Source organism: Passer domesticus, chromosome 5 (genome assembly GCF_036417665.1).
Source record: "Passer domesticus isolate bPasDom1 chromosome 5, bPasDom1.hap1, whole genome shotgun sequence".
In the NCBI taxonomy this organism is placed as follows: Eukaryota; Metazoa; Chordata; class Aves; order Passeriformes; family Passeridae; genus Passer; species Passer domesticus.
The window spans coordinates 35581221-35599704 of NC_087478.1; the positions used below are offsets into that span (position 1 = coordinate 35581221).

The 18484-nt window shown below is 38.4% G+C and overlaps 1 protein-coding gene across 14 annotated transcripts in view; it reads right to left on the minus strand.

The window, feature by feature from the left end:
• The window catches only part of KCNC2 (potassium voltage-gated channel subfamily C member 2), a 99512-nt gene that overhangs the window by 9235 nt on the left and 71793 nt on the right, over nucleotides 1-18484 (minus strand). For all 14 annotated transcript variants that reach the window (XR_010362125.1, XM_064419527.1, XM_064419524.1 and 11 more), the window contains exon 3: nucleotides 277-1207. Coding sequence is in view for 13 of the 14 variants with exons in the window: in XM_064419527.1 (XP_064275597.1) it covers nucleotides 277-1207 (931 nt within the window). In the remaining variant the exon portion in view is untranslated. The remainder of the gene's footprint in view (nucleotides 1-276; nucleotides 1208-18484) is intronic.

The window sequence follows — 18484 nt, forward strand, 5'->3', positions numbered from 1 at the left end:
CAACAAACAACAGGCAAAAGAAAAGGTTGATATCATCAGCAGGAAAGCATTCTCAACAGAGCAAGCAAAACTGTATAGACCAGCTACATAGAGGTTTGGGAACATCACTATACCTATTTTTGTCCTCTATGAGACTGACACACGCAAATGTTGGAGGGGAGAAGGGTGGGAGCTACATCTTCTCCTGGCAGAAAGACTGGCTGCTTTCTGACCCCTACCAAACATACTGGTCTATAAAGTATTTTCAGAGGACATGCATTTCCAGTGGGGTCCTACCTGATGATCTGTTGTGTTCCATCAGCTGGTTGTCCTTGCCCAGGCAGATGTCTCCCTGTGTGCTATTGCAGGCCATGTTCAAGTCTGTCTTGCAGAAGGTGGGTGAGCTGGCTTGAGGAGCAGGAGGGATGTGCTTCTTTCGCTTCCTTGGCAACTTCTGCTTTGCCATGGCCAGGGAGTAGTACATCCCAAAATTGTTAACTATCACAGGCACGGGCATGGCTATGGTGAGCACTCCCGCCAGTGCACACAGGGCTCCCACCAGCATGCCTGACCAAGTCCGTGGATACATATCCCCATATCCCAGGGTGGTCATGGTGACTACAGCCCACCAGAAGCCGATAGGGATGTTTTTGAACTGTGTGTGTTCACTTGCTGATGGGTCATTAGGCTGGGCTCCCACCCGCTCCGCGTAGTAGATCATAGTGGCAAATATCAAAACACCAAGTGCCAGGAATATTATCAGCAGCAGAAATTCATTGGTGCTGGCTCGCAGAGTGTGGCCCAGCACCCTGAGGCCCACGAAGTGCCGAGTGAGCTTGAAAATTCGGAGGATCCTGACAAACCTTACCACCCTGAGGAAACCAAGCACGTCCTTAGCAGCTTTGGAGGAGAGCCCACTCAGGCCCACTTCTAGATAGAAGGGCAGGATGGCCACAAAGTCAATGATATTCAAGAGGTTTTTGATGAATTCAAGTTTGTTGGGAGAAAAAATAACACGTACTAAAAATTCAAATGTAAACCATACCACGCAGACTCCTTCCACGTATGTCAGTGCAGGATCTGTCTCAATCTCATACTGTAACACGGCTTCTGTCCCGTTGATGACCTGTTCAGTTTTGTTTATAATAGTGTTGAAAGCCTCGTGTGTTTCCAGGCAGAAGGTTGTGATTGAAACTAAGATGAAGAATAAAGAGGCAAAAGCGATGAACTGAAACACAAAGAGATAAAAGAGACATCAGAACCACACAGGTCTTCATAGTAATACAAATGATGTCTGCATTTATAGTAAAGCATTTACTCATTCTTCCCCAAATGGCTGACAAATTCATACACATAAAAATTTCCATCTAGGCCAGAGAAGAGCAGCAGACAGCTCTCACACGCAGGTTAGGAGTCCAGGAGCAGGAAAAGTCTTGGCAATGGATTTTGTCAATCATGACAAAATGCAACTCATTAGGAAAATTCTTTAATCTCTACTAAACTGTCTGAATTTGATTCAGTGGTCAAGGTTCCTTTCAAGCAGTCCCCATACACACCAGCCACAGCAGTGCTTACACATGTCCCGCTCTCACCCTAACAGTCTTGAGATCATGGTTCAGGACTCACACCTGTCTTGAAGAGCACCTCACGGGGATCTAGGACCAGATCCAAACTCTGGGTTTCCTTTAGATTTTCAGTGATTTACAAATACAGTATATTTACTGATAGAAAATGTCTTCTGTGTTACAGGTAGAGTTGGTTGCATAGCCTATTATGTTTGTAGTCATCCATTACTGATTCTCTCAGGCAGCACTAAAAGTAAGCCTTGCAGAATCTCACACACTGTGGTGGCAGAGCTTTATCCCATTCTTAGGATACACAATCCTGCAAACCAGGCTACAAATTCAGGATGATCCAAACAGAAAGGGAAATACAAATTCAGTTCTAGTAGAGGCACGTGAATTGATAAAGTACAGGTAAATTACCTGGAAACAGCCATCACAAAAGATTATTTAGGACTTAAAAAGTACAGACTGACTGATCTTCAACTCAGCCATCACAGTCAAGCATTGAATAACAGAGAACATCCAGGACAGGATCTCAAAATTTAACACTGAGCCAAAAAACTAGAGCAGGAGATAGATTTTCTTACATTGAGGAATGTACACCAAATTAAAAGGTGTTTTGAGGTCAGCTGCTTCTTTGCTACAATAGTCAACTTCTTTTTGATGACATTACAACCATATTAGCTAGCATTCAAACAGCAGTGGTGTGGCACATAAATAACAATAGTTTTTATTTTGAATTTGCATCTTAATAAACATTTTATAGCCAATATTATCCTGGGGTAAAAAAGCCTTCTGGAGACATGAAGATTTTTGAAAGTGTTAGGGGCCCAAGGAGGCAAAAAGATGCCTAAACTGGTTAAAAATATGTGGTATCTGGTTTCCACACTGAAATCTTGAATGTCACTGGAAAAATTCTAGTCCAAGACATACAAAGTAACAGCCATAAACCACTTTAATCCAGGATACACCATTGTGCCCAAACTAGTTTTGTATACTTCAGATATCAATGACTGAATTTAGTATCAGCATTCATATTTAGTGTTTTGTGCCACGGGAACTTATTTGGGCTCATACAATACTGAATGCTGGTATTTTTCTAACGTGGAACCCTTGTTAGACAATAAAATATTGTCTTCACAACCTGTAAAGAGAATTCATTTATTCTGGAAACAAGCTTAAATTTGCAGTGCAGGTCTGGCAAATTTATTATATTCAGATTCATGAGATGGATCTATGAAAAATCCCATATAACTACCTATATCAGATATTTGCAGGTTATTTATGGCTTCCTTTCCCCAGTCAAGGAAAGAAAAGTTATTACACCATGCCCTACAATTGCAAACACTCTAAATCTGTTTATTTTCAAAAAGTACTGACTCAGAGACTGAACTGAACACTTATCATCCAGTCTGGACTTCTAGCCACAAGCTAAGCTAGCAATCTTACCCTGTCTGATTTTTACTGAACAGGATTTTCTGCCTTTGCCTTAACTACAAAACTGCTGCATGCTCATAGCTCACAGCACCTGACACCAACATACACAAAAGCGCCTCAGTCTTATGTGAGACAACTAGAGTCAGTAAATACAATCACTTTTATAAAACCTAAGTGAATTAATTTCAGCAGATCTTTGCAAAGCTTCTCCACAAGAGGGATAGAAAATGTATCAGACTCTAAGCCGCTGGTGGTCTAAGAATGACTCTTGGATGTCTCCCAGAGCATCCTCCAGAATCCTTCTACACAGTCAAGGATGGAAAAAGCAAACAAATCTTTGGAGGCTGAGTCACTGAAGCTAGGTCAGCACTGTAGTTTGTAATTTGGGAGGGAACTTTAGACAGATAAAATACTCGACAACCTCTTCAACAACAACACTGGTAATTTCACACAACAGTGAAATTTTTTTTTTGTCTGAAAATAAAAGAAAACTACATTCAGCCTAACCAAAGTAAAATTTACCAACAACTAAATAATTTACCAACAACTCAGATATAACAAGGATTAACTGTGCATTAAACAATGCAGTGAACCCAGCAGTATGTAAATAATTATCACTTTTTCTGGACTGTATTTCAGAGTCCACTCAGGTTCAGAAACCTTCTAAAAAAAATGCCAAATACCAAGAGAATAACTACCGGTAGGACTGTCTGACAAGCTATTTATTACTGTTTTGCTTAACATTGACACTGCATTAACATTGGACTTGGCAAGGCAGATTGAAATTCTTAGCTCTGCACCTACATTCAGTGTGTTATTATCCCTAAAGGAAGAAGACATTCAGTCATGCCCAAAATCCATGCTAAAGACAATCATGTTTGAGAGGTTAGAACAAAGACAAGAAAACACTATCCATCTGGTGACAGATTTTTTGGTAAGCCTGCAAAAAGCATTCATAGTAATGTAAGACAATAAGATGTACAGATTTTGCCATGCATATGCATGCCATCACTGATTTTGAGCAAAGACACACATTCTTTTCATCCTTCATTGCATTTGTTTTTGAACTGCCAGCTCCTTGGATCAGGACAGAGCTTGCATAGCACCTAGCAAGATGAAGCCTCACACAGAAGAGACCTACAAGGTGATTGCAAAAATCAGAGGATTCAGGGAACATGCAAGAAGCAAATGCAAAGACCAATGCAAGCAGGAACATTCTATCAGTCAAACAAAAAATGTTTAGGGATTAACCTTATATTAACAAAGGTGCTTTGTTAGTATTATGTTACATATCAGGCAATGTGTTGAAAAGTTTTTCATACACAACTGCAATGACAGAAACTAAATGAAGTCATGTGCTAGCCCCATTTTATGCTTTCCTTCTCCTTCAAGCTAATTCCAGCTTCTCTAAAGTGATTAGCCACTAAAAATACATCCATTTTTGTCATGTGGGCAAGCTCCACATTTCAGAAAAAGACAGTACAGATCTGAACTCACAGATTCTCTGGTGGATGTGATCAACCAAGTCCTATTCCTCAGTTCTGCAAACTTTCTGTTTGTTTCCTTTTTATTTTTATGAAGCACAAAAAACTAAAAGGAGTTAGCCTGATCATTATTTCAAAAAGGTTACAGCAAAAAACAATTTTCTGTTTGAATCATTAGCAATCTTTTACTGTGAGAGGTCTGAAAACTTTGGCTTTGACTAGTTGCAAGACAAGCTCAGCCTTGGTATACAGCAAAACACCTTATTCATCCACTTTTTTAGACCAATGATTTCAGCCCTAACACAGTTTTTGAGTCTTCAAAAAAAAGCTGGAGAAAAATTTTCAAATAATATTCAAGTGATATTCAATCATTAATATTGACATCATTTATATTCATCAATATTCAATCATGATCTTTTCTTCATTTCTTAAAAAGGGTTGGGTTTTTTGTTTTTTTTTTAAGTAATTCCTTTTTGTATGTTTCAATGGATGTGATAAAATTAACTTTCTTCATTTAGATTTTCTTTTTTTTTTTTTTCCTGAAGGAACCATCTTTCTAACTGACAGAATGGTTGTAGACACACTCTGGGGCCACCATTTTTGAAATTGAAATTAACACAAATTGAATTAATAAAATGTTCAGTCCATTTTTACCAGAAGTAAGCAGTTAAAAGTTACAAATATGTTCAGTATGTAATACACAGCACATAGGGCATTCCTCATTAAGCAGTTAAAGCTCTCAGTAGGCTGCTTATTCCCCCTGCTCACAGTCTGAAGGCAGTGTGCACCCAATGTTGTTCTTGTGTATCAGCATCACACGTTCAGACAGTAGAGATTCCATCTCCCAGCTTGTCTAGTTGACAGGATCACCAGGCAAGCTCTGTTGCTAAGTTCTACTAATGTTCACAGTAAGTGGATTAATCATCTAGAACTCAATTTTCAATGAAGCACATAGATCTAGAGTGTGAGGTGCCTGCAGATAACTTTTTGGGTGCAGAAAACTTTATGATTCTTACTTTGAATTCAGTGTTTCATGGGGGACTGAGTAGCTCAGAGTTTCAAGCAATTTCAAAATTGACAACCAATTCTAGAACACCAAATTGAGCAGTCTGTGGATTAGCCGAACTTTTATGAGTCCAAAGTCGTGTTTTACCTTGCACATGTCTCCTTATGCACCTAGAAAAATTAAGGTCACTAAAAATGGTGGTGCAAATATCCTGACAACAGTCTTAGCTCGTAGGCCATGTCTGGATTTCCCAGTAGGAAAAGGCACAAGGCCAGAGGATGCTGTGGCTCACATCTGACCCACACATACAAGCTTCCCTTCCAAGCAAACCCAGACATGGGACTGGTTGTTGTCCTGGCATGGAGCCAGGGCCTTGCTGAGCCATTCTAAGGCTCAACAGCTTAGACAGAGCCTGAACAAAGCAACAGCAGAGCTGGAAATTGACCCTTGCACTCAGGTGTGTTATACATATTCATAAAATCAGACTGACCCTAGTCCATATTTAAAATAAGCTTCTTCTCTCCATCCCATGCCCTTAAATAGGCAATTATTTCTACACAATTACTTAGTGTTCCAAAATGGACAGGTCATAGTCAGTGAAGAGGTTAATGCACAGGAAGTGTTAATAGCCATAGTCATCCTTACTTCTTGCTTCACATTTAAGTTTTGAATAAAATCTCTCATCATATTTCAGTGTTTTCCCAAAAAAAAAAGTTTGCATCTTGTGTGGATACAACTTGTTCTGGGGTTTGATCTCAACACCTCCTCTTTCAACTCCCCTCACAGTGTAATGTATATTTTCTATCATGAGCACTTAAAAGCATCTTTTAAAATCATTTAGTTTGAGTTACATTCCAGGACACAGAAGGTTTGCCCTTGACATACTTGACAATGGAAAAAGAAAATGACTGAATATTTAATAAGCCCTTGAAAATCAAACACTTAATATTCTCTAATGCAGGTACAGAACTGCCTTTAAAGAACTAAGATTAAAATGTTGCTTTAAACAAATTTCTTCACAGGCACATTATGAGATTTAATACATGTGTGTTGCTAGAACTTAATTTTTAAAAATCAATATTCCTCCCCACCACACTCACAGACTAAAAATAAAACTATAAAGAATCCAAGAAAAGAGACTGTGATTTTTTTTTTTCTAAAGAAACTAACTCTGATGGCTTGCTCACTATTATAACCAAAATCCTGGTTTCATAACAAAAGGTAAGAGCTTACTGAACAACTTAATTTTTTCTGACCAAAACAAGAGTAGAGAAGTTTCCACTCATGGGTTCTTTGCTTTCCCAGATCATTCATGTTAACCAGAATCCTCAAAACTGTGTAACTTCTGTGGGATAAATGAAAACTTAAAAGGACAGCAGTATTTTTTTTATAGTACCATACTCATTTTGATAAATAAAAAAGTAGAAACTTTGGAGATTTAAAAATTATTCCCAGTGATGTCTGTTCAGATCTGTTAGTTTAAGCCTCATCTTTTCATATTTTGGAATATAAAAGAAATTATTTGAAAAAAAATAACTGATTCCGTTTCTTCCTCATACTAATCCTCTGACCACAGAAAGTAAGCTGATCTATGCATTACATGAACCCACCTTCACTGGCTGCAAGAATTTAGTCATATATATGCATTACAAAATTTTATTTTACAAATTTTCTTCACATGTATTTTAAGATTCATAGAGCTAGTTCTTAGGCTAAAATGGTTAATAGTTGTTATACCAAAATTATATACTCCCATCATAAATGTTATAAACTGATATTGATTTTTTTTTTTTGTCTCTCTCAAGGTTCAGGAAAGAAAAGTACTTTTTCCTGTAAATCTTCCATAATTTTTCCTGTAATATTCTCCAGAAGCCTTTTTTATTCTTTCAGGAATTAAAACTGTCAGTTTTTGAAATCCCCCTAGCTCTGTATGGGGATTGAATGAGACCCAGTCAAACAGGGAACAGAGCCAAAATCACATACTGTTTCCAATCAGTCCTAACTAACTTGCAATGCTGATTTTTTAATCTAGTTTTATAGCTGCTTAGTCATATAAAACCAAAGTCTCAAAAAAAAATCCCATAAAAATCCAATAAATTTGAGGTATTTGGGCATTCATGAGAATATGACTCAACTGTGAATGTTACTTATGCAGAAGAAGCTGCATTTGAAAGTACATGGCATGCTTCACTCAAAGTAGCAACTAACCTTGGCAAGGAAATCACAGAATTAGATACCACTTCCAGCTTTAAAGAGAGTTCTTTTTGTTTAGATTTGACAGATTGTCCTCATTTCTGATTTCAACATGATAGATTTTTTTCCCTCTGTTTAATTCCATCTGGCCATCAGGAGACTCTTAAAATCATAATGTGATTTCAGAACGAGCTCTTGTGATTAACTTATCTCTCTATATAGTTGTGTGTGGCAGAACTTGAACATTAATGTGCATTTTACATAAACCCAAATACCTCACCAAACATCCCATCAGTCTCTTCACAACTCTTTTTCTCAAAGCTGCTATTCTTCCTTAGCTCTAAGCTGCCTTTGGAAAACCATCATTTCAAGAAAAAATAAAAAGAAGGCAAAGTCACAAGTTTTTTATGGCATGATGCATTTTCAGTGCACTGTATCTAGATATACTTAGTAAGAAAACAAATACCATCAAAAACTACTAACCAAACTACTGACATTTAAACCATAAACTCAAAGCAAACATACTATCAATTCACTTCACCACTCATAAATCATAATCTCTCACATTATTTCTCTCCAAAGATTAAGGAACTGATACAGAGACTGAATTTTAAATAAACCATCAAAGGACAAACAAAAACATAGTACATAAAGTAGCAGGCACTAAGACCAATTTTATGTCTCTAAAAATCTGTAAAGCATTCTCCTTCTGGGGAATAATGTGGAATGTCAGCATTGAAGTGGGTTTTTTTAATGTTTATATGAAGATTTAACAGCCAAACCTAACCATACTAATTGGGAAAATCTGGCCATCATAATATCTCAACAAACATCAAGCCACAGTTAGAACAGTTCCTGCCAATATTTTTGTTTTCATCCCACAAAAGATCTACTCTTTTCAAATCCCCAGTACAGTTCTACCTCATTTGTACCCTCTCCTGCTAACAACATTTGGCATTCAATTTAGCAGTCAAACTGCTGCTGTTACAATTCTACACATAGTCATAACTGAATAAAGAAAAACCTGCATGTCAACATATTTTTATTGGTATACTGTCTAAGAACAGCCTATAGCTAATGTCCAATGTGTAGATTTATAGTGCAGTAGTATTTACAGCTGAGAGTGGCTACTATCTGTAGTAGTAGTGAGAACACAAATGTTCTCTTCCTTGCTGATTCTTTTCTCATTTGTTATAGTTTTAAAAAACTGTTGCTTTTCATTACCAGCTGGAGCACAAATAAAAAAGTTATTAATGCATCCTTTCATATTTAGAAATCCTGGCACAAAAGTCACTCTAACTAAGCTGTTAGGTAAACCAGCAGTCTAACACCAGTTTGACCCAGATTCATGCCTGACTCAATAAACCTTAGTCACATCTACATTTTAAAGCAGATCATAAACAAAATAAGAGTTACAAATCATTCTGCATTTTCATTGCATTTAATTGATAGATATCTTTCTAAAGAATTCAAAACAATTTACAAAGCTACCCTGATTTAGACATATGTTCTCCTGCTCAGCATGGAAATTTTTTCCTCTGCCAAGTAACTGGAAAGAAGACTTGAGAATGAATTTCAGTGGCAGGACCACACCTCATGCAGTGGGATTCCCAGGGACAGGACTGATCTGTTGCCCAGGACACTCCCTCATACTCCATCCCTCAACGCCTGCCATCCAGGAAGATTACTAATTTCCTAAGTGACCACTGTTGTTTCCCACTAGGCAAATCAAAATCATCTGACTTTGTTATCCCATGGAGCAGCTAAGTAAAACATGTCATACCAATACACAACACACATCCCACTGCATGCTATAGCCTCTTGGAGACTCAGCAGAAGTCCTTGAATAGCAATTACACTGCCTCCAGAAGCTTCCGTTTCCATTCACTTGAATTTATGAAGCTTGCTTCACTTGTGATTTTTCTGAGCTGTGACAGTTGCAGCAATGGTTTTGGTTTAACAGCTAGCTGTGTGCATTATTTTAACGAGACTTGGCATTTATATTCTAGCAATCATTTTTTAAAAAGGCACAGCAAGGCTCACTTTGCCCTTGCCTTACTGAAAAGGTCTGCATGGCTATGTGGCTTGATAAGCAAACCACTGCCACTCATTCATTAAACATTGCTATAAATCAAACAGGCAAAATATTTATAGCAGCTGCAAAAATGCAATGGATGTTCTTCCCAGAGTCAAAGCAAAGGTGAGAAAAAGAGGAATTCACAGCTTGTATTCTGGCCTAGTATGACATTCAGAGGTTTCTTATTACTAAAAAAGCACATTGCAAAATGAGCTAAAATTGTCTGAAGGGAAGAAGAATGCAGATTTTGAAGCGTGCATTTCAGCCAATCCCAAATTTGCATAATGTGTCAAATTAGCCTCTCTGTTTGCTTTGTTGCCCTTCTCCAGGCTACCCGCTGTTCACATCATTACAGGAAAGATTAGGCTGTGGGACCTGGCAACTTGAAATACTACACAGGCAGTATCTCTCTTTCTGCACTTGATTTATCATAAGAAATTCGCATTTGACTCAATGGGTCAAAACTCAATGGGAAAAAAAAATCTTCAGTATAATACTATTTATTATTAATAGACTTTTACACCCATGCAGACAAATGGAGAAAAGAGAGACATTCTTAATATAAATTAATGAAAATTCTATTATAATGTAGTTTGCCTAGTACATAAATGTCACATCCATTAAAATCACAGAAACATTTTCATCTGTATCACCTCCATCTCACTTAAGCACTCAAGCTCATTTATGTCTATGTTTCCTCTCCCTGAAAACAAGTCTGATGGCCTAATTTAAAATTACACTTGGGTGAATTCAGAAGAGATTTTGAGGCTTGATGTCCATTAAGATTTGTCATAGACCCCATCCCAGCTTTCATCAGAGAAGCCTTTTAACCAACTCATGTAACCTCTTTTTCTTTATCCTGAAGCTAATCAAAACATTCTGGAATTACTTGCTAGTTTTCCAGGCCTGTATCTTTCCTGTACAACATAATAAGACTTCTACTGCCAGTGCTGGAATGAAAACTACTGAACTACTTAAAAAATTGAAGGGACAGAGCCATTTCTCAGCTACTCAAAAGTGTATGCAAAGTCCTCAAAGTGCTGATTAACAGGTCTCATCTGACTGTAAGCTTTTCCTTCCATACACTATTGAAGTAGCACTGGGTTAGTTTTTCATACCTGCACCACAGTAAAAAAATGAATTTGATAGTAACTAGTATCCTTGCTTCATGATTGCAACTTAGTTATGGGAAAGCAAAACCATAAGGAATAGGATACCCAGACTGTGGCATTGCCTAACTCTTAGCTGCTTGGTAGGACAGTCCTAATGATGAGCTTCCGATAGAGCAGGCTTTGTGAAGTAATCCAGGCTTAATAAAAGCAAATCATTAATACAGAAACTTCAGCCTGAGGCTTCTTACAGGAACTGCCACAGTTGTAATCTTGTAGAGAAAATCTCTCTGCCATTTGCACAGGCAGGGTAGCCAACAGCAGTAGTTTAACTGACGCATGGCAGAGCACACAGTTCCAAGACTCAGAAGTCTCCAGCCACCTGGTTCTACTTTGAAAATCCTCTAGGAAGTACATATCTTTTTTTACCCCTCATATGTCAAGAGTTTGACCCTTTCTGCATTTCCAACTCCAATATGTCCCTGCCCTGGTACTTTCTTTTCCTGTCCTTCCCTCTCTTTCTCAGCCCCAGCTCTGTTCCTCAGGTTCACTGCTGGATCCCAGACTTCCTTCCTCTCTTCTTCTGAGCAACCTGTTCTTACCTTATTTGTATATCCATGTCCTAAACCTCTAATCATTCTTTATTTCCATATGCAGCTCTCTTTCCAGAACTGATGTGCCTCTGCTCTTCCAGGCCCCAGACTTCACCTCACACACTACCTGGCTATTTGTCCCAGGCTGTTTGCTCAGTTAGTAGTTAGTTTGCTTAGCTTGTTAGTCTCAATCTCTTTATCTTTCTACCTTGCTCCACATTTCTGGATCTTCAAGTCTTTACCCTTTGACATAAATCACAACCACCTGCCTCTTTTTCCATCTCCAAAAGTAAGAGATCTTCCTTCTGCTCCAGTGAGGATACCACTGCGTGGTCCCCTGATCCAGCCACCCACTGTCATGTATCTTTTCTCCTCATCTCACAACATCATCAGGATTTTTATGCCAGCCTACACTCCCTGTGCAGTTTCTGTGACTTTTATATTTGTATCTGAAGGGCACATGTGCCTGGAAACTCATCTGATTTTTCCAACTGAATTACTGGTCTAATGAAAGGTATTTTTTCTTTCAAACCTGGTTGGACGTTGAGATCAAGGCTTCCTCCTCTACATCAACTAAATTCCAGGAAAATGGAAGGGAGCATACATGCTAACCCTAATTTTAAAAATCTACCTTCTAATAAAATTAGAACAGCTCCTTTTCAGAGAAATATTTATATAATTCTATAGTTAAGTCACTGGACAATGTATAAAATAGAAACAGTATCTCATCTTTACCCTTTTCCTAGGCCAGACAGGACAGCGTCCTTACAACTCCTACATGATCTCACATGACTCTCTGAAAAGTCTCAATATTTTTTTTTAAATAAATATTTGAGATACCTAAATCAACACACCTTAACACTCTGATACAGCTGAAAGAGTACCAGAAGTACTTGGAGAAGAATTGCAGTTCAGAAGGGTGTTTTTATGAGAGAGGGAAGGGTAAGACTGCTGAAACTCCTGAGCTTGATATATGCGAGTATGTTTCAAGTTCACAACACAATCACATAGATCAAAGCTAAATTTAGACCATGAATTATTCATTGCAACTGTAGTCTGTAGGCTTATCTGAACCCTGAGGAACCAAGCATATCACTCCAGACAATAGCAGTTCACATGTTTTTTTCAGACCTATCTTTTGGCTCCACGGTGCAAAAAAATTGCATTGGCCAACCAGTTATCCAAAATCTTGTTGAAGATTTTTTGAAAGATAGGTAAATAACTATATGTAGCTTACTTCCCCTTTTTAATACATTAAAATTCCATTTAAACTTGTCTCCAGGAATGCAGAAGTGACAGCTCAATTGAGCAGAGAAAGCAAATGTAAGAAAGAGAAAAGCCACCAATGCAACAGTTATTAGGATACTCAGACAACTGTGACATTCAGATTTCATTCTCTGTTCAAAGCAGACACTTGAACTGAGATGAATGATAGTTCAAGGCTCTCCCCTAGAACCTAGCAAAAGCATATGAAAGAGATTACACAAGTTTATGAGAGGGATTATATGACACTGGGTCTGTGATAAGAGAGGATTGGACTCAGAGACCCAAGAGGTTCCCTCAGCCTCTTGCCCCCATGAATATTTCCAAATCCAATTTACACATCTATTTAATACATAGATTATGTTCTAAGCTATTGCCATTGCAAGCATTAGCACCATTTCAAATGTATTCCTGTTATTTAGCTTAAACATTTTCTTAGAGCTTCATCACCAGTTTGCCCAAGGGACTGACACTAATACTTAGACTCAGGGCTGGACTAATCAGCACAAGGACAAATACCAGCAATGCTGTGCATCATCCTGCTGAAGACACCTCTATTCAAGAGTGTGTTGTTGATGAGCAAAAGCTTGCTAGCAGCAGAGGGAACCATACAGGACTTGCTTTGTGACCTCAGGAAAACCCAGGAATGAATTCCTGTGTCAGACCTGTCAAGTCACCATGGCATATATAGTTCTTCACAACCAGGTTCTGATGTGGACAAGAGTATTCATCCCAATCTAGTAGGGTTAAGAAGAAGCCTTCCCAAAATGCCAGGGAAAGCTACTGTCTGTCTACTGCTTATGACAACTCATCTCTTTCAGAGGTATAACAGCTATTCAGAAAGTAAATATCTTTATACTTATCCTTCTGATTCCAAATGCCACTTATTTTTTAACTTATATTATTAGCTTACTTAGGAAAAAATCAATACTGAAATATACACAGCAGACCCATTCCAGGATCTTTTAATTACATTCTCCATGCAAAGGAGTGTGGGAAGTAATATAAATGTAATATAATAAAAAAGCTGGATGTTCTGGATGTCCAAAATTCACATACAGTAAAGCAGCCAGCACTAAGAAGTACTCCAATTACCATGCATGTGTCAGAGTGAACACACTGTTGAGTTGGCTGGGGGAGATGTTTTTCTGTGCAACTAGGGTTCTGGGCAAGCTAAAGGCAAAGAACTCTGCACTGGTTATCTTTACAATGGGCCAGTATTTTTATTTATTTATTTCTATATTTTATTTATCATTTCGGCTGGCGTCTTTCCAATGATTCTCACAGCAATGAAAGGCAACATTTGCAGCATTCAGTGGAAACTTTGCATTAAGGAAGTTCTCTAGAGAGCATTTCTGTGGTGAAACCAGAGTTAGGAGATCAGGCAGTAGAGATCTTTGACATGTCTGGAGAGCTTGCTGATGGTTATGCACAAAGGGGACTATGGGAGAATGAATTGCCACTGCTGCCACTACCAGGCAGATCATGCTCACTAGAGACCTTTTGTGAATGTAATCTGCAGAAGGAGTGGCACGCAATGCTGCACTGAGGCACACTTTGCATTTCTATTTCCAGTTTAAGCTCTACATGGGACATTTACTGCTGGCACTTTCAAGACTAGTTACATCTGCCTGCATAATTCTCTTTAAAAAAAGAGCAGGTTACTTGTACATGGAATTAGAAGTGTTGTCCCTGATGAAATATGCATGTGACATACCAGCAGAAGTTGGTCACTGGTGGTGTTTATAAGGCAAACCAAAAAATTAGCAGGATGGCAGTGTACTTACCAGCCTCCTATATCCACTTCTTGACCATTAAGACTTTGTTCCTTAAGATGTCCCTTCAGAACTATAACAAAACTGCAACAAAACATTAGCTGTGGAGTGTGGTTTTTTGGTGAATTTTTTTTTTTGGGGGGGGGAAGGTGTTTTTTGATTACTTGGGCAGATGATGATGATTAAAATAAAGCTTATCACTTGCAGTGTTCAGGATTACTTTGCCAAGCAAGATAGACTGTATGTAACAAACCAGGAAGACTGAGAAACAGAAGAAAACTTAAATTCATCAAAGGGTTCTTTCTAGTTTGCAGCACATAGCAGACAGTATTCCATTTTAGGAACAAAAGGCTGATTCTTCCATGACTAAAGGAGATGCTATAATATAAATGTTAGACCAGCTAATCAGATATTTCCCCTGCCCTGAACAGATGAACAGTTCAGAACAAAATCATTCAAGATTTTGTGTGCAAGATTTACCAAGTATTCTATGTTTACAATTATATTTGCAATACAGGTTACTTATACACCACTATGTTTGACCTGCAGTTTTACATCAGGCTGCTCTGGGGCATGTCTCTCAGTGCAATTATCAATTTGGCCCCTGGGGAGAGACAGGGGTGCTGCCAGGTGAGCAAGGTACCAAGGTTGAGAGTAACATCTCCACCCAACAAATGGAAGAATCTTGCGACTAAGGGAATTTTTAGCACTGCAATAAATACATTCATCTGATTTCACAGCAGCAGCAGTGACTCCCATCTGTGAACCCAGTCTTCTCTAGAGGAAAACAATGAAAAGAAAAGTTACTTTCTAAATTAGAAAATAAAGAGAGTCACCTATACTGAGTATTTTCATCCTCCCTAGCTCCAGTACTCCAGAAAGATCCATGATACCACTTGTACTGTGTGGTCTTGGATTTTGAATCCCATGTGCCCATAATGTTTCCTGAGCTCAATTCCATCCCACCAGAGCAAGAGCAAGCAGCTCTCAGGCCACAACACTGTAATAGATTGTCCCAGTACCAAAAAAGGACTATTTCTAGCTTCCTCATATAGAACAGAGATGAAAACCATCAAAGTTGAGATAAAAATAACCTGTCTCCCACATTAATGCAGTCTGGTTGCTTCCAAGACCTTCAGGCCTCTCACTTCTCTGTCACTGCATTCATTTAATCTAGAAATGAAAACTCCCTAAACTGTGAATGACATCCAGTTATAAGTGAGGGTGTTTGGGTAAGTCACTGTGCTTCAGTTTGATTTTTTTTTTTTTTTGCCTTGGTCCTTCACCTTCATTCATGTGAAGCTGAACCCTCGATTTCTGCATCCGTACCACACAGAGTGGCCACAAAGCAGTGCCTGGTGAAAGCCATTAGCAATTCCAGTACATTTCCAGCTTACTGTGAACGTAGGAAGGACAGCACTCGGCATGGCATGCAGGACCTTTCACTGCCAAGTTCTTGTGTGGAGACAAAGCTTCTGTCTCAGGCAATACAGTAGATGCCCTCCAAACCTACAGACACGAATAACACTCTTCTAGTAATATCTTTCTTTATGCTGAATGTGGACATTGATACAGACTTAATGCATGAATAAGGCACTTAAATTTCAAAACTTTCTGTGGCAGTGGATCTTCCAAGAACACTGAAAACTGTCAAACTTCTTCCTCCCATAAGTCTCAATATATTTCTGGGTGGGAGGACATAAAAAAGTGTTATACAATATCTGGAAATGTTTCACTTTGGAAAATCATAATGTCTGGTCAACTCCCTTAGTTCTAACACATCATCTGCACACTGCTACTTCAATTTCTAGAATAATGTAATCCAAGAGGTGAAAAGCTGCTATCATTAAGACAAGAACTGCTCATGATATTTTCACTGGGGATTCCACTCTCCTCAGGAGAGAATTTAATTTCTTCTCCCCCTGTCTCACTCCCCGCAAAAGAGGTGTCCCACAAAAAAAAAAAAAAAACAAACAAAAAAACCCACAAACAGTATCCAGGAATCCAGATGATCATGTGGTGATGAAAGACCATGTCAAAGTCTCTCAGGAGTCAATGTGTGCCCAAACTGCAGCCTTCCAAAGTGAGAAGTCCACCCAGATGAGAAGTCCACCCAGATGAGAAGTCCACCCTTCCCTGCCTTCCAAAGGGCTAAGCAAACTTCAACTCCAAAACTTATTAAAAGAAGTTTTTGTTTTCCAGACAGCCATAAGCATTATTTTATCCCAGTGAGTAAAGTTTCTCACTATAACACCCCAACAACATATTCTCTCTCATTCTTTTCCTCTCCATCTTTTCTTTCTGCACCAAGCACCATCTGAAGTGACAGACAGGCAGACAATGCACCAGCCTTTTCAAATCCTACTGGGAAGCACATGTGAAAGAGAAGTATCAGAACCATCCAAAACCACACACAAAATATAATAGCAAGTAATTAATTAACCTGTCAAGAGAGAAGCAGATATTATTGTTCTGATGAGCTTTTTAGATTGTGGGTTCTTTCCTCTTGCCAGGTGCAGCTGCAGTGATAGCAGGGGGGAGCTCAAAAAATACTGTACTGCCAGTCCAGAACAAAATCTGCCTTCAGACAAACGGCCTGGCCAGGCACTCAACTCAACTCAATACCAGAGCTTTGCTCCAGAAGAAATCAGACAAAGCCACGGTGAACTTTTTGTATGGGTTTGGGGTTTTTATTTTCTATTTTGCACAGCTGATACTATTTCTATTGAAAAAAAATATCAGGAACTAAAATGGAACCAAATATATGTAGCTATTTAGGCTTAACCCTATGAAACACTGAGCACCTCCTGCAGTGGAAACAGCTCTCACTGTTACCCACATTAACATTTACAGCTTTCTCTTTTGGCCCAATCTGCAAAAACTTTCTGGGATTCAGAAAATCCTCTATGTTACATGAGGTTTCATCACTAACAAGATTAAGAGGGTTTGTTGAATGTGGCCATTTCACAAGCCTCCTTATTGTGGGGCCTTTCTTGTTCGTAAGTTTACTGTAATTTATTCATAAGGTAAATGAGTAGGAAACAGCTAATCTTTCAGGTACAGATAATTGTGGTGCAAAGTGCAGATAGTTATTCATTGGGGGGGGAGGTATTTGTTTTCATTTTGTGGTGGTTTTCTTTAGATTTCAGCCATAAAATTTTAGCTGAATCTCAGTATCAGTAGGCATCCTGAGGAAAAGATACACAATATAACCTCAGAAAATATTTCAAAAGCTAGAAAATTATGGATAGCAAGAACTTGGGAAGCAAGAAATGTTGCTTCACTTAGCAGACTACCAATATGGAACAGATTATGAGAGTACTTTTGGAAAAACAGGATTATGACTCCAACTGAAATATATGTCAGGAGTTTTGATCACAGAGTATAGATCTACATCTTAAAATAAAGGAAGTTTTATTTCCCATGTCACATGTAGGGATTTCATCAAACATTTTGGCTATCAAATCCTATCAAGTCATGTAATGCTTCAGATATGAAGTCTGAAAATATATGTTTCAAAACTTCATATTAATAGTTTATTTCAAATGCATGAAAAATTAGGCAAGATATGACCAGAAAAAGCATTCAAATGTCTGTTTCTAAATCCATTTCCATCTACCATTGGCTAACAATCCAAATACTCAGATGTTAGAAACTGAGGATGAAGCCTGGGAAGGCTTTTGTGCACTTGTAGATAGACCTGCACACTCTAGATGAACCGACCACCCGTATATTGCCTTATCCACTGTCACAAATCCATGAACACATTGGACAACCAGAACAGGAAAACATAAAGTCACTACCTGTACTGGTCGAGATAAAGTATTTTTTATTTTATTTTACTTAATCTGATAATAGTACTGTCTGAAGACAGGATTGTATTTGTTTTCTGCTGCTCTCAGTTACTGAAATATGCACATTGCAAGAGGTTAAAGAGGCCACTGTGTGACATTGCTATAACTGATTTGCCTGTGAGGTTCTTGAACTTTCCAAGGAAAGAATA